General features: G+C 40.2%; 1 protein-coding gene across 4 annotated transcripts; it reads right to left on the bottom strand.

Annotated features, from left to right (window-relative positions):
* Positions 1-7,240: 7,240 nt before the first annotated feature.
* On the bottom strand, positions 7,241-16,776 carry PSMD12 (proteasome 26S subunit, non-ATPase 12). 4 transcript variants are annotated; one of them, XR_007507416.1, is made up of 12 exons: positions 16,589-16,776; positions 14,726-14,785; positions 14,348-14,476; positions 12,828-12,935; positions 11,759-11,863; positions 11,164-11,313; positions 10,860-10,994; positions 10,184-10,296; positions 9,621-9,795; positions 9,026-9,103; positions 8,148-8,247; positions 7,596-7,685 (listed from the first exon to the last, which is right to left on the bottom strand). XR_007507416.1 is itself a non-coding variant. In XM_049811656.1 (11 exons), the coding sequence occupies exons 1-11, from the start codon at positions 16,694-16,696 to the stop codon at positions 7,476-7,478; spliced, it is 1,371 nt and encodes a 456-aa protein (XP_049667613.1). In that variant the 5' UTR covers positions 16,697-16,776; the 3' UTR covers positions 7,241-7,475. The 4 variants fall into 4 exon arrangements, 3 of the variants coding, with proteins under 3 accessions (XP_049667613.1, XP_049667614.1, XP_049667615.1); XM_049811656.1 differs by lacking the exon at positions 8,148-8,247 and having other exon boundaries at positions 7,241-7,685; XM_049811657.1 differs by lacking the exon at positions 7,596-7,685 and having other exon boundaries at positions 7,901-8,247.
* Positions 16,777-16,904: the final 128 nt, after the last annotated feature.

Raw genomic sequence — 16,904 nt, 5'->3', positions numbered from 1 at the left:
CCCCACAAAGCATTGTGGGAAAGCCCTCCCCCGCCCTCCTCCCGGCCCGGCGGCCAGCGGGGGAAGGCGGAGGGCGGCGGGCCGCTCGGGACGGGACCGGCGACCGGGAACGGGACCCTCGGCCCCGTCCGCGACACGGCGGGATAAGGCGGCGGCTGACGGAGGGCAGCCCCACGCTCCGGCCCGCAGCTCTCCCCTCACGCAGCGGCGCGAAGCGGCACCGCCGCGCCGCTTGGGCTGGAAACCGGCAACCTCGGGTTATTTTTTAGGCTCTTTCTTTTCTGTTGGGTTTGGGTTTTGGTTGGGGTTTTTTTTTGGTTTTTTTTTTCCGTCCCCCTACCCCTTTTCTTGGGAATCGTGTCACTGCCTCTACGCACACGCAGCAAGCGCCAAGCCCGCCGCGGAGAGACGCGCTGCGCGGCCGCGGAACCGGCGCCGACCCCGTTCTCCTCAGGCAGGGTATGAGGTGCGCACACGCGTAGGGAGGGTCCCGCCCGGTAAGCTGCGAGACGAAGTCCACCTGTGCTGAAAGTGGGGGTTTTTTCTCTTTTTCTCGCGGTTATTCTACCGTTGCGGGAGGTTTTTTGGTGGTTTGTTGGGTTTTGGGGTTTTTTTTGTTGTTTTGTTGTTAAAGTTACTGCCCTTAAACTTGCAGAAACCCGGGTCTGTGCGCGAAGGCTGAGGCCAGGTGATGGAACAGCTCGCGTTGTACATCGTGCTTTAAAAGCCCATCTGCTTTTGCTGAAGGACTGTTGGTAATGCGTTTCTGGCTGCGCATGAATCCCAGAAACTGCTTTGCATAACAGTTTTATTTTCACGGAGTAATCTTCCCTGTTAGCTGTGTTTTCAAAATGTTTGGCAATCAATTCTTAATACCTATGCTGTTTTGCAAACTGGCTTTTTCAAGGCGTTACTGGCTCAGCTGCCATGGATGGGTGCCCCTTGCTCTCCATAGGCCATCGTGCTTTAGGGCAAAGTGGCCGAGAAATTGGGGGAAAGCAGCTTACTTTGGGATCTTAATAAAGTTTATCAACAAAACAGGATTTCGGTGGTTTTTAAAAACTTTTCCTTCTACTTTAATTAAAGTGAGATCCAGATCATTTTAGTATTGGATTTTCCTAAATACATTTATATTTAAATTTACAGTTAACGCCTCCTAACTCTTTGAAGAATAACCACCAGCCAAGTCTCTGATGCATTGCCACTGCAAGAAGATACTTGTGCCCAAGAATATTTTCAATATTCATCAGCAATGCATTTATAAAGAGAGAGCTCCTTGCAAAAATGTAAATGCAGAAGGAAATAAAGAAATCCTTTGCATTTGCAGCCCCAGACTTAAATCAGTCCACTTTTTAACTCAACTTTATAAATACGGTTGGGAGTATAGTTAACTGCTTCAGTGCCCTCCCAGAGGCCGTGCCAGAGGGGAGTGTCGTTGGTGCCAGCCTCAACCCAGGAGACGCCATTTCGGGAGGACAAAAACCCTCCTGTGGAGCCTGCCAAAGGCCATCTCTGCTGGTCCGCGGCTGCCCGCCTCGGACACCATCCCCAGTGAGGCTAAAGGGCGTGCTGGGACTCTTTTTAAGTGTTCTCCATGGGCACTGTGCAAGGAATGGGGCAGCTTTGGTGGATCAGATAAAGGTGAAACCGTGTTAAGAATCTAACTAACTTTGTGTCTTATTCAGTCCAGATCGCTTAAGTAGAATTAGTCTTTTTGTTTTGGAGGTTGATTGTGTTCAGTTCCTAGTGGGGTTCTGTATTACTGATAAATCTTTCTGTTACAAGATGCAAGGAAGGTTTCCTTTAAAATAAATGATCATTTTAAAAAAGCAGTGGAAAATAGAATGAGTTTTATATGTGTGTATGTATCTAAAAATATGCATGTATCCTCTAGAGTTTAGTTTGGGGCAAGACAGAAATTTGCTGGGTTTATTTTTCACATAAGCTGTCGTTAACTTTGGCGTCCATTTGTTCTGACAGTATTTCTTTATACTGTGCTAGGAAAAAAATTGTGTGGCTAGTGACCAAGTTATACAGGGTAGGATTTGTTCAGTGACCGACACCATTTTTATTGCTATCGGTCTCTGTTGTTCTAAAGTTCCTAGATTGAAGTACTGAAAGGCAAAGACTGCTGTAAAAAGATGGCAACTCTGCACTGTAGAAACAGTCCAGAAAGGAGCTGGGGAAAGACTATGGCAGCAGGGGAATCCCCCATCTCAAAAAAAGTGCTGTGTATATAACACAACATGGAGACTGTGCCTTTACACCCACTGCTTTTTATGATCTTACTTAAATTAAACCTCTTAGCCCCCATATGAAGTAGGTTTTACTCTGTTTTGTAGACTGGCTAATTGTATTGCAGAAACCCTCAGTGGACATGCCAGAGGCTACAGAGGGAGCCAGCAGCTTTGAGATGGGGTTGGCTGCCAAGCACTATTTTGTTCCAAGTACTGCCCCTGAGCCTGCAAGACTGGAGTAACTGTATTATTTCTATGTCGTGCTCCCTCCAAGCTCTTTTATCATCTTTACCAGACAGAAAGATGAAGACTGTTGGTCCAAAACAAATCTGGGCTCCAGCCACTCATTAACCTTGGAAATTCTGCTCAAAGTGCAAACTGTGCAGCAACTGGCTTAGAGGATGAGATTCTTAATCCAAAGGGCCTTAATGTAACTAAACTTCAGTTTCAGAGCCACTTCTATGGTAACAGCACAGAAGGCAGAGTATGCCACCAGCAACCGGTTATACACTACATGGGAAGAAAGAGACTTCTTGTGGCTTTTATTGACATGTTTCAATACAGTATTAAAGGATAATTTAAGGAAATAACCTTATAATATTAGCTGCTACTGTGGGAGGGACTCCACAAGATGTCTCTTCTTGTCTCCCTGATGTGTATTGCCCCAGTGGAAGCTGCAATTTTGGCTTCCAATCTCTGCTGTCAAACACGTCATTCCCAACTCTACAGGCAGAGTTGACAAGCCCAGTCTTCACTCAGCATTGGGCTAGGCACAGAAACAGATGCGTTACGTGCTGACTACTGGCTTGCATTTCCAGAATTGTCCAGACTTCCCAAGCTCCTGGAATCCCCACGTGCTATGCTCACTAATGGGATTTCATGACAAGATGAGAGCTCACAGCACTAGGCTTCTGGTGAGGAATGTGGGGTTTTGCACTGGTTGCAGCATACTCTCTGTCTTTTGCCCAAGGAGACCAAAAGCAGCTGGTCACATGGAGTCTGGGAGCAGAAGAAAAGCAACAGTATATGTTGCAAATATAAGAAATGCCAAAGGCACAATGGGGAGGGCATGAGATAGGAAGAAAAACAATTAATGTCTGCTCAGCATTATGAGACTTCACGGGACTCAGATCCTCAAAAGCCTAACAGTGATAGTTCCAGGGACTTGTTATAATGGTAAGATTAAAACAAAAAATAAAACAAAAAAAACCCTCCAACGAATGCAGCAATACCAAATTCAATTCCACTTCTACATTTTTTTAAGATTTCAAAACCTTTCAGATCCGAAAATTGCAATTTCCTGCTGGAAATTTAGAAAGCCCCATCTCCCAGGGACCATTACTGCAAGGAAGCCCTGTACAGAAGGCACTAACACATCCAGCCTCCCTACCCTTAAGTCAGGATTCTGTAAATGATGACTGTTCACAGGACTTCTCCCTATTCTGTGAAGCTAGGAGCCATGCCCAGGTCCTTGGAGAATCTAGGCTTCTTGCCAAAAAAGAGGAGTTTGAAAACCTGGGGCCACTCAGGGCTGCTAGGCTCCCTGCCACGAAGCTAAGATCTGAGCAGAGCCCTGAAAGGTGTGGCACAGATTCTGGAAGAGTTGGGAACTCTGAAACCCTCACTTGCTTCAGGGCTAATGGAGAGCTGGTAGCCAAAAAACCCTAGAGTCCTGGCTCGCCCATGAGCTGCACAATTGGAATCACAGCTATAGCTTGGTTTCTACATTACCAAAACAAAACTATTTTAATTATTTCAAACTTACACTGCTGCTTTTTTTATTTCTCAGACTTTTGCTTTCACAGGAAATTCAGAAAATCAATTTCCATTCTGTGATAAAGTTCACTCCTGTTTCTGGGAACTGGCATTTCTTGAATTCCAATACAGAAAACACTATTTTCTATCAGCTCCACTCATGACGTCTAACTTCAGAATACAGGAAAAACCATTACAATTAACATGTACAAGTAACAAGCACATAATACATTCAGCACCAAATTGCCTCCCCGACCCTGTAGCCTAACGTCCCAGCAGGCATTTTGAGCAGTTTTCACCTCTGAGAAACAAAACAGGAGTCCTTTCTCAATAGAAGTTCCAGACTGATTGCAGTAATAGCAGCAATGTTTTTATTGTCTTAGCACACTGGACCTTTATAATTTTTTTTAACTCCCTCAGAAGCAGCAATCATGGGGAAACTAACAGAAGTGCTTTACCCTCTGCCACAAACAAGTCAGTGGTAGACTTTAGGTTAGATAGCAGCAGTAATTCTTAGTCTTACTAAACAATAAAGCAAACTGTTTCTAGGCAGCCATTAATGTCTGATTATTAGGGTGAAGAGTAGCAAGTTTTGATTTTCCAGCATGAAAATTCCCCTGGAATTCCTCCAGAGTCCTCTAATGAATAGATGATCTCAACTTTAATCTTACTTCATAATTATCCAAGGATAACATTTCTTCAATGTGGACTCTTTAAACACATACAATTTCTAGAACAAGTAATATTCAAACTAATTCATTTTTCCTTTGATCCACAAAATGAGTGTTGAGAAGCAAACAGCAATAAGGGGATGTTGAGGGTACATTTGAGGAGGTAGGAACTACAAAGTTCAGATTAATGCGATGGTTTGATCCCACATTGTCAAGATCAAAGATCTTCAATCTCAGTGCATTTTTCTAAGAAGCCAGCATGCCTTTATATTGACCTTTAAATTGCTCATGGAGTTATATCTGACATATATCTGCATTCTTGAGATGAACTAACACCAAAAGTTTACAGCTTTTTTCTTAGCAACCTGAATGTGGCAACCTTCTCCAGAGAGACTCAAGATATACTCCTTTCATTTCCATTAATAGTAGTCTGCCAACACACACACACAAAAAAAAACCAACAAAAAAAGAAAACCAAAACCAACCGAAAATACAAAACTCCAGGCTAAATGAATACATTCTTTTCCACTTTTCCACTCACTCACTCAGGCTTACCATACAGCCTAATAACGCTACAATTTTGTTTTAAAACTCCTCTTTTAACTTTGTGATGTGTGGGGAGGGAAACGCTGAGGGATTCTTACTTCTGGCACCAAATACTAGGTGCACAACAGGTGTATCTCACTCTGAGGAGAGAGTTAAGTAGGGAGTTTGCCTTGGGCAGTATGTTGTCAAACCAAGATGAAGGTGTTGGAAGTGAACAAACTCAGTGAGGACAAAAATCTGTTTCAGACCAAAAGGCAAAAAGCTTGATCATTGTGGATCTTTGGTATGAATACAGACCACGAAAGTGAACCTTCATAATCCCTCTGAACTAAGTTTTAAGGAGATACCTGGACTGTTGAAAGGTAGGAGTGCTTCCATGTCCTTTCTAATGCTGACAGCAAAAGGTAGTTGTGAGGGGAGAGAAACCACCTCCTCTTCCTCTCTCCAACAAACTCATGCTCTAAATGCAATCAAAGGCAACAGAGGAGGATATAGATAGGCCAGAGAGGGAACATGATCCACAAGAACACCAGAAAGTAGGGCCAGGGAACCAGTGAACCATTCCACTCTAGGGTAAAAAGGAAAAGAGGGCTGGCTGGGGAAACAGGTCCAATATCTCTCATTTGATAGAAGTGTCAGAGAGTCCATAAGCTTCAATGCTTGGGGTTAAAGATTCCAGACCAGATTTGCAAATGGAAGAAAAAGGTTTATGAAAAGAACGGGGAGAGAGAGGCAAGTTCCCACTTGCCCTGATGACCCGTGTTGTCCTTCCCGATACCTCTTGCCTCAGCTTCCAGAAGATCGATTTTTTTCAATTGACAAGGTCAAAACTGAAGTTACCTTGTTCGTCATCCTAGCAGCAGCCAGTTTTGCTCATGCTAGCTACTACGGCTAGCCTCGCAAAGACCAGTACATCCCATTCTCAGATACGGTTGTGACAAGATTTTACACAACTCGTACAATTGGGATTATAATGCAATTTAGTAAGTTACATGGTAAGCGTTCTACGGGTTCTGAAGTCTGCTCCTCTTTCTCCCTTCCCTCACTGATAGTTCAGCTGCTTTTTTGTTGCCTAAATGCAGTGAGCCAGATTGGTATGGCTTGATAAAGTTACAAGCGTCTGAAATGACATTCCCAAGCTATGTCCAAAGTCTACATTTCAAATGCAAATCACTGCTTAGAAGCTTCCATCTTTTCCTGTCCGTTCACAGACCTCACTCACTCAAAATCACTGTCTAAAGTTTCCTGACTTACTGTGTATTCATATGATAATTACCTGTGCTAAGAGTGTTAGTTTGAATGAAGTTCAGTATGCTGTTAAAGAGATAGGATTTATATACATCTCAATACATCATTTACAATGATAGTGTCTACCCCACAAATTAGGAACAGAATAGTTAGTTATGGCTATCATTAAAAATCATTAAAAACCAGAGTAAGTTCAATAATATTCCATTGATTCTTACTATACTATTTGTGCTACTAGTTTACTCTCTTAAAAAAAAACAGAACAGGGACATGGGTAAAAGTCTACAGCTTCCCTCCATTACAAGTAGGTTAAAGCAAGTAATAGGATGTTATCTTCTCTGTATATAACACATTCAATTATGAGAAGCAGCAGCTTTGTAGGACTATCTTAGCTAACTGCATAATTGCTACTGCAGCCATCACAAACTGTAACGACAAAACAGTAAAAATTAGTGATTTGCACCAAGCAGAAAGGATTCAGGCAGATTTCTCAGTTCAGAATTAATTAATAAAGTCTATCTGTAGTCCCAAATCACAATAAATAGCATTATTCTTAAGCATGAACATCCAGAATTTTGTTCAAATAGTATCTTGACATAACATTACAATATTATCATTATAAATTACCTGAATGCATGCTATTGTAAAACCCTAGGATTTTATTATTTACAGTATATCCTCTCAATCACAGCCTCAAAAATAGCCCTGTAATGAAATAACCACAGAAAGATGTGTTAGACAGATAAAAGTATACATGGAAAAGAAGAAATCACAAGACTACTATTATACAGACAATACAGTTTTATTATGTTCTTTCACCAATTGTAGCAAAAACATTTAACAACTGAATGAATCATCAAGGGAACTTAATTGCCAACAGGAATTTCAGAATTATGTTCTAAAATTTAGACCAGGAAGGCTTGACAGGGAGAAAACAAACCATATACACACCATAATAATAGTCTCTATTATGAAGATTTAATGCCTTCTTTAAAAGCACTGAGATTATTGAGGCACCTTACTGCAGGTTATGTATCATCTCCTCTTTGGCAATGAGATGTGTGGTTTTGTTAACTAGGGCCATTAGTGAGTTGAGCTTGTGAGACCAGTCATTGAGTATGTTGTTTGGGTCCTTAGGCCTCTGAAAATTGATAATTCCTGCCAGCCTGTCTACTTTAGCAAAGATGGTCTTATTAACTACTAGGTTAGACAGGAACTCCTCCGATTCCTGTAAAGACAAACAGCACCAAGTCAAGAAAACAGCATTTTTATCTACAAAAACACCAGAATTCCTCCCAAACAGCATTAAAGCACAAGGAACAAGATTTTCTTTATACTTAACAGAAATACAGCTGTAAAATATTGTACTTACAAAAAAACCACACAATAATATTACACATGTTGGCACTGCAAGGTATTGGCATAATCTTTTTTTTTTTTCCCCCATTTGACCTATATTTGATTATCTTTCATGAAATTAGAAGTTTCTAATGTACTACACCAACACACTTTTACACTTTGGAGTACTTGGCTACAGAGATATCGAAACAAGCCGTCTGACAAGCAAGGCATAGGAAAATACGTGTGAATTACTGACCACTGTCAAAGAAGGTTTATTCCAAGTTTGTGGGCAAGAGCAGATTTAATTAAAAGACAGTAGGGTAAAGCTTTTCATTTGCACTTGACATACCAATATGCCATGATGTACGAATCTTTTTGGAAAGCTCTTGAAAACACAAAGGGTGATGACAGCAAGACTACTCCACCCCGTGTTCCCAAAGTACAACCATCTATAAACAGGGACATTTAAAGGTGAGAAACCCTGTACCTTCAGTCAGTTTTAATCACCCATTGACAAGAACTTTTTAACACTGAAACACAAGACAAGAAGTTCCAGCTTTTAAATAAGACCTTGAATATAAATGAATTTTATGAGCAGCTTTTGCCTTACAGGCACATGCATCATGAAATTGAGTTCTGCCTGGATTAAAAAACAGTTTTCTAACTCCCATAAAGGCATGAAAATACACTCAGGTCTTCATATTGACTAGTAAAGTGACAAACATTCAAATTAATACTATTACTCCCAATAGACTTTTACACCACTTCTCATAAAAAGAACCCTACGAACTAAAGTTCAGTTAATGCTCCCTGTATATCACTATAGCACACTTTGTTCTTTCTGTAAGAGCTGAAAAGCACTGGTAACACAAACAGGGAAATTAGACTAAGGATGAAGCCAGGAGAGCCGCAAGGATAATACAAAGACAGATATATACAGATACAATGATAGATACTATATCCATGAACATTCATAAACACACAAGTGTAAACCCTGAGAATTTTGTACCAAGCAGCATATTTCTACAATGCTACTTCTTTCTGCATTGTCTGTAAAACAATGCAATGATGATCTATGGCATCACTTACAGACCTTTTTAAGCTAAAAAGAGAAGTCAAATTAAAAGAAAATGTTACTCTGCTGCATACTTACATTATTGCCACAAACACATGCACACATACACTTCCACATTCTTTATACAGAAGGATAAGCAAAGCAACACTTACATCAACGGAGAGATCCAGGAGCTGTGCCATTCTCTTCATTGTAATTCTGGTATAATATTTAGCCATTATTCTAATATTCTGGAATAAAAGTGTTCAGAGTAGAGGGTTATGTTCAAAAAATAATTGAAGCAGGCTGCAAAAATATAAAAGTCAATGTTAAAAGCAAATTAGGAGCTGTAGTGCTCTAATGGCAGTCCAGCATAAGGTACGTGAGGGAGCTGTGAACACACAGTTCTTTTGCTTGTAAAAGGTATAAAAGTCTCTACATGACAAATTATTAAGTAATGAAATCAACTAATTATGAATTTAATATAAAGCACAACTTTCAAGTTTCTGCTCTATTGAAATGGGAATGCTAAATCTCACACTTTGAGTGCAACTTTTTTCTGGCAACTGTGCCAAATACCTATCTATAATAAAGATACACAAGCAAATACAATGTTGAAAATATAACACAATGGAAAAGGCAACTTATCTGATGCTTTATACTACATACTTCTTCTGTTTCTCTTTGTAACTAAAATATGGCAAGCAAAAAGCATTTTTAGTTGAGGCACTGAATATATAGCTAATGCTTAAAGACAGCCATACTTACATGTTCCACAACTCTATTCTTTAAATCTTTCCATCTCTTTTCACCTTCCTCTGTACAGCCAAAAACATCTGTTGCAGGACTGTCGAGGGATCCTTCTCTCAATTCTTTCCCATATTCTTCAACTAGGGCAGTCCATCGCATCAATTCCATGGTGGTAAATAGTTTTAGGAGGTCTCTAAATGGTTTAGTAAAGTTGATTTACAATCCTGTATTAATAAGGCTCATTTCATACTTAAATAGATCAAAGAAATAATGTTAAATGTTTTAATTTACCACTAATATTCATTGTTCTTCATGAATATACTCTGTAATACTTCACGCTATCGGGGGCAGCTCAAGTCAGACTGTGTTTCTAATAAATATCTTTCTCTTATAAAGAGACACTTATTTTAATGTAGAACTTGCACAATCATGAAAATTTTGCAGTATTTTTCATACAGCATTAAATTCTGAGAAGCTTACAGCAGACTGAGCATAAAGAGACTTCACTTGCACAGTTGATTTGAGAGAGAGACTTTTTTTTTTTTTTTACCTAAGAATTGTTTATTAGAAAGCATACTTACTTATACTTCGGGATTTCTTCTAACTTTTTGTCACTACTGATTCTGTGCACCAAATCAGATTGTTCGTTGTCGTAAGGTGAAAGAATAACATAAAGAACAACGCTCTTCAGTGCCTGTTTAAGAGGAAAGAGTGTGGTTTTCTCCCATAATTAAACAGAGGAATTGAAAACACTGCTCACAATGCTTAGAGTTTCACATGTAAAAGGCTTAAGCCCAATGTATTAAGAAGTTAAGGTGAAATTGATGTCATCTTGCAGAAATGAACCTTCATTCAAAGTGAAACATTTAAATTGATTCAGGTCAACTAAAATTCTAGTATTTAAAATAAATACATGAAAAAGAATCTTTTGAAATACATAATATCTGTTGTGCATACACAACAGTATCAATTAGACCACACTTGCACAGCTGTTTCTCATTTCCACACTTGTACAAAACAGACAAGACATTCTCAAGATTTCAAAGACAATATAATGATGATGTTAGTTATAAATATTCATTTGAAATCAACCTTATTATATCAGGTTTTAACTAACCAATTTGTTTATATAGCCATTAAAAAAAATTAAGAACAACAGACCGATGAGCTATTTAATCTGCTGTGAATTGATCTGGTAATGAAATGGCTACTTGCCACATGAAAATACAGACATTTTCTATGTAACTTTTTTTTTACCTGCTGCCACTTTTCACTTTCAGCCTGGATACATGGAGTATCATAAATGGCTCTGTAGTGCTTACAAATGGAGAGGTAGGAGCCTTCATGTTGATCCAGCTGGATCATTAAGTTGTAGTATTTCAACTTTAGTTTCTGAAACAGTATCAAACAGCAAATTAATACAGCTCCATGAATCATGTAAATGAAATACAACTCAATCCCAGAAAACAGAGGGATTCAAATACACTTGGACCTGAAGAGAGGCATGTCAGATTAAAATTGGGATGGGGTGGGGAGAAAGAGAAATTCTCCAATGACTTACTTCTGTGTTTTCTTCTTGAAAAAATTTTGTATTAATTTTTTTGCTGATAATTTGAGTCCGTATATAGTCTTTTACAGCTAGACAGAGTCTCATCTGCTCCAAGATAAATTCTACACGTTCTTTCTTTTCCATTGAACCATAGGTTTCCACCTAAAATGAAAAGGTAACTATTTAACACTGTCAAAGTCAAACCAAGTGAAGTCGTAACTACGCAAGAAGAGTGGGAGATTGTCAGGGGAGGAAAACAAAACAAAACAAAACAGAAAAACCAGCTGTTCCAGAGCAAGGGAAAATGGAGAAAAGGTCATTCCATTTTAAATCAGAGCCCCCACTTAGACTGGAAGAATCTACTAACACTAAACTCAGTGCGCTGCCTAGAGAATTGAGATCTGTTTTCCAAATAGGAAAAATTCTATGTAACCTAACCACGAGACTAACAAAAGCAGTTAAAACTGAATTACACTTCCCTAATAACAGTTAATCTAATTCCAGGCATTTCTGCAGATGTACCTGATTAAGTTTCTAAACAATAATCTAAGAGCAGTCAGAATTAATTTTTATTGCTGACGCAATTTTGAGTCACAAGGCATGTTACCTGCAATTCTTGCAGAATAGAGGCAGCCTCTTTCACTTCCCCATTCTGTTCTTTTATTGTTGCAAGTGTCTTTGTCAGGCGAGCACGTTCAATTTCCACATATATCTGAAATCAGAAGTAGTAGTTTAAAAATTGGAATTTTCTAAAGAAGAGTGCAAACTCTAAGACCACAACCCCACTAAGACATATATTTGATGTCTTCATATAACCAATTAATTCCTTGTGTATCCATACACTCTACTGACACTATCCACAATATACACAGATAAAATATGACGGATAGTTGACGCAGCAGAAGTATTTGGACCAAATTAATCTAAAAAAAATAACGTCTAAATTCATCTGCCATTCTTTAAGCAAACATAAAAGGATGCGCACTGTGAATGAAGTATTAGGTATTTTGTCTGCTAAAATATACCGAAACAGATATGAAGTTAAGACTTTAATGGTTAATTTGTACTAAGTACTACCATTTGCATTATTTCACTAACTCCTAACCAGCCATAAATCAACAATACTTGATTACTAACAATTTAGATTAACTTTGAACAGACAAAAGCTGTAACATTAATACAGATTTGCCTTAATCCAGAATTGTTTATTTTCTTAAAGCAAAAGGAATATTATGTAAGTAATTAACTTGATGTAATGCTTTGATATCACCTGCTGGTTACCCTAACTGTACGTAACACCTTGTAAGTGCAGGAGAAATTAAACTAAACTTGCCCATTTCTCTAACAATTTCAAATATGTAACATTTTAAAAAGCAAAAAATAAACGGCGTTCCAGAACTCTGAAATGTATTATTAATTATATTAATAATATATCCAAATATCTGCATAATGGAAATATGACCAGTGTTTCAGCAAATTATTCAAATATAAAATCTGGAAAATATTTGCAGTCTTTTGGAAAGAAATACACTACTTGGCTTCTCAGGTTAATTTAAAAATTACTTTTGCTTTTATTTGAACAAGATTAAAAAATAATGTTAAGAAGCTATGCTTTTAAAGAAGGTGAACATTTTTATTCTACCTTTTAGACACTCAGTCTTAAAACAAAATCTTACTTTTCCTTCTGTAACCATACGCAACGTGTCAATTAAGCGCAGTTTGACTGGTAAGTCTGTGATGTCTTCAACGTAAGTGCAGCACTGCTGGACCATTTTAGCAACTGCCTAGTACAATAACAGAAAAGAACAACATACTGTGTTTTCAGATTTCACAAATGCATTCAAACTATAACACTCAGAGAGAAGTACTAGATAGTTTCATATCATACTAAAGAGACTCATTTCAACAAAAAGCATGCAAGATAGATCTCATTACTTTGGTTCCTAAAAACATGTAAAATGATGCTACCAACTGATGCTAGAAGACAAATGTGATGCTGTCCTGTCATTTCTTTCATCTCAATTTTTCCCATGATATTCAAAATAGTTCATCCTATGTGGTTCTCTCTTGAAAAGTAGTACTCCTCTTTTACCAAATCTACACAACTCCCACACGGACTGACAAAACTTGCCTGTTTGCCCTAAGACCTGCATGGCTAAAGGGAAGGTACATCTTCTCTTAAGTGTATGCACTAGCCATTCTCTTTAGGACACCTGTAGATTTTTCACAAAGGACGCCTGTAGATTTTTCACAAAGGGAAGGAAGAGGGGTACTTATTTCTGACTGATGTTTTTCCATCTCTGCATATTCCCAAACAGGCACTAATATGCTAGCATCCTTCAGTGGCAAGCACAGGTATTGGAATATGTTCTTGTGGTAACAACACTGACAAAGCTGTTACAATTATTATTAAAATACCTACTTCTGGGAAAGAAAAAAAACCAAAACAAACAAAATGAAACTTCTAGAAACTTCTTCCTCAAGAAGAAAATTCAGCTGAAATGACCCAAGTCTTCAACCACAGTTTGTTCAAGTTAGAGAACTAAACTGTACTCTACTTGTATACAAACTCCTAAAGTTTCTGCACATTAAAAGGTAGCTAACCTTTTTCTTCCTAAAGCAATGATGCTTTTAAAATTACCTGTTGCTGACTTCTAATTAAGTCAAACTAAACACACAGTACAATATATGTTGTACCTTCTTAAATGCAAGTGCTTTCAGCTATCCTGATAGCCGATTTCTCACGGAACTGCATTCGAGTACCACAGTTTCAAAAGCAAGTATGTAAAGCATACACTTTATTCAATCACAATAAATTATAATAACTCTGTTTAATGTACACCTCATGTGAACATAAAAATTAAGAATACGTTTACAATACAGACTGCAGAAGAGTGTAAAGATGAACTACCGTCTAAAAGCACTGGTATGCACGAAAGCAGAAAAGTCACAGCTGTGTTGCCAGGAATGGCAAGCTGGACCACACAGAGCTCAGGCACAAGGTGAAGACAAATTCCAGACCTCAGTTTCATTACTGGCTTTCATATGTCTAGCAAAAAATGTCAACAGAAGCTATTTACAATATATTCAGCCAGGTGCTACAAAGCCAGGAAAGTCCCTACCCACAAGGGGGAATTAGATATATAATACAGCTCAAAACATAACTTCATTTTTTGTTTCAAAGGATTAAATTCACCTGTTTTAACTGACTTCTTCTCTTTGATAGGAGAATAATATTTTCATTAAGAGCATCCCAGTCTTTAGCTTCGTAACACATTTTCACTATAGCAACTAAGATACGGGATGTGGAGACCATGTCAGATGCCTGTAACAAACAAACACCTTATTAGTGATGGGATAAACAATCTGCAGACCTCTATCACTTGCACTTCTGTTATAGCAAGGGGGGAAAAAAAAAAAAAGATTATAACTAGCCCGTTGATTTTCTTTTTAAAGAAAAGAACAACAACAGAGAAAGACTGACACTCCAATTCCTTTCAGGACTTTAAGGCACCGGAACAAGGGGGGGTGTAGGACAACCCAGCATAAATGTTGGACACCATACGCTACTTACCGTTCGTGTTTGTTTTTCCAAGGAGAGAAGGTTTTCAATTACTTCCTGCAATCTTCCTTCCTAATGTGATAGGCAAAGAGTTATCACCATGAGTGAAGAACACAATTCAGTTTAAATTGAGAGTAGCTCTAATTGTCATGCAAGTAAAAACCATAAATGAGCCTGTACACTCATCTTTAAGGGTTTTTTTTCCCTAAAAAAAGAAATATATAGCACTAACTTTAAATATATGGTCCTACACACAGATTAAACTGGAAAAGTACTAGTTCCATTTTTGCCCAATACATGCTATAAGTTGTCTGTCTAGTGCAAGAAACCTAGCAAGTTTCAGACAGGTTTGGTTAGCTGAAATTCACCGAGCTAGATGGAAGACTGATCTTCCTAGCCAAAACAACACTTTAAGTGAGAACAGATATGCAATTAGATACCTTGGCCAAAAAAAATTTACTATTACTTTCATCCACATTCATCATATCTTAATTACAGCATATTTTAGAAAGCATAAACTACATGCTTTACAGCCTAAGCATGGAATTATAATAGTCCTGCTTTTGGGGTTTTGAGAATGATATTTGCCTTTGTTTAGAGGAGTTAAAGATACCACAACGTACTTTTAGTCCTAAATTGTAATTTCTAGCAAATATCTTGTAAAAAAAAATGTTAATGTGGGAGAATTTTTAACAGCCCATGGCAACTGTGAGGCTGCAAAAAAAAGGTTAGAAACTAGAAAATTAGTAACAAAAAAGAGAAAAAGAAATTTGTTTCTAAAACATACCTACCCTACCGAAATCTTTTTAAACGATATATAATGGTTTGTAAAGGATGTGCTTTTACTGCCACAAAAATTTACATGTTACGCAGCAACGAAACACGGTCATGGTGTCCATACCTACGCCGAGCTGTGCCCATGGGATAAAACACCCGTGCCTACTCTCCATACAGTACAGTCTTAGTGTAGAGATGCAATTTACTTATCTTAAGGCTACTGCCTTCAGAATTCTAGAATATGCTATATCGTACAACATGCCTATCGCAACGAGACACGTGGATCAAGCGGGGCATTTGCAGCATGTAAAGAATCAGATGCCATCCTACTGGGACAGAACGTAACAGCAAATCCAATCTGTCTGTTCTGAGGTCCGAGGTGCGTAAGAATCTCTACGCTACCGAACAAGTTCATAAAAGAAATCTTAAGATACACCATACGCATGGTTACCTCCACGATCGATCCCATCAGCAAGACCGTCTGCGGTCGCCTACGCTCGAGTGCACATACACTTTTGCTCGGCAGATGCCAGGCGCCCTATCAGCCTGCCGTGGCTCTGACCCTCCACTCCAGTCTCTCGGGGCACACACATAACCGAGTTAGAAGGAGCCAAAGCGCTGCCTGTCTAACCTGGCAGAAGATCAATTACACGGAGGCAGCTCTGGCACACAGCAGTCCTAGGATGAACAAGCACCTACGTGTCTGCCCAGCCGCGCTACCCTCGGAAAGCAGCAGCGGGCAAAAGCCATGTCCCTTCTGGTGAACTCGGGCCTTCCTATCCCCTTACCGGCGAGGCTGCACCCTGACATCTCCTCTCGCCCCCCTCCTGCCCACCATCCTTCTGCCCCCCCCCCTCCCCGTACACCGCCCATGAAATGGTGGAGCAGTCCCTACTTCCCCCCTTCCCCAACCCGGCACGGCAGGGCCCGAGCCCCGGCCCCCTCAGCACCGGATCGGGTGACAAGAGGCAGCTGCCCGTCGCGCCTCACGTCCCCGTCCCCCCGCCGCCACCGGGCCGCCTCCCCGAGCGCGGCCTAGCGCGCCCCACGCCATGACTCAGCCCATCCGCACCGCCGGCCTTTCCCCCTCCCCCTCACCTGCGCCAGCCGCTCGCACTCGGGCAGCCGCTGGTCCACAGTCGCGCTGTAATCCACCTCCATTTTCACGATACGGCCATCGGCCCGCTCCGCGCCGCCCTCCGCCATCTCCCCGGCTCCGCTCCGTTCCGCGTCCCCCCTCGAACACACACCGGAAGCCAGCCGGGCCCTGCGCGCAGGCACGGCCGGGGCAGCCCCGCGGAAGGCCCCCCCCGCCCCCTTGCCCCGCACTGCGCCAAACAGGCGCTTGCCGAAGCCACCTCAGCCCGCCTCAGGACCCGGGGCGGGGCGGGGCGGGGCGGGAGGGGAGGTGCCA

The sequence above is a fragment of the Accipiter gentilis genome, chromosome 10 (assembly GCF_929443795.1).
Source record: "Accipiter gentilis chromosome 10, bAccGen1.1, whole genome shotgun sequence".
Lineage (NCBI taxonomy): Eukaryota > Metazoa > Chordata > Aves > Accipitriformes > Accipitridae > Astur > Astur gentilis.
The sequence above is the reverse complement of the archived record's forward strand: the minus strand, read 5'-3'. Positions and strand labels throughout refer to the sequence as shown.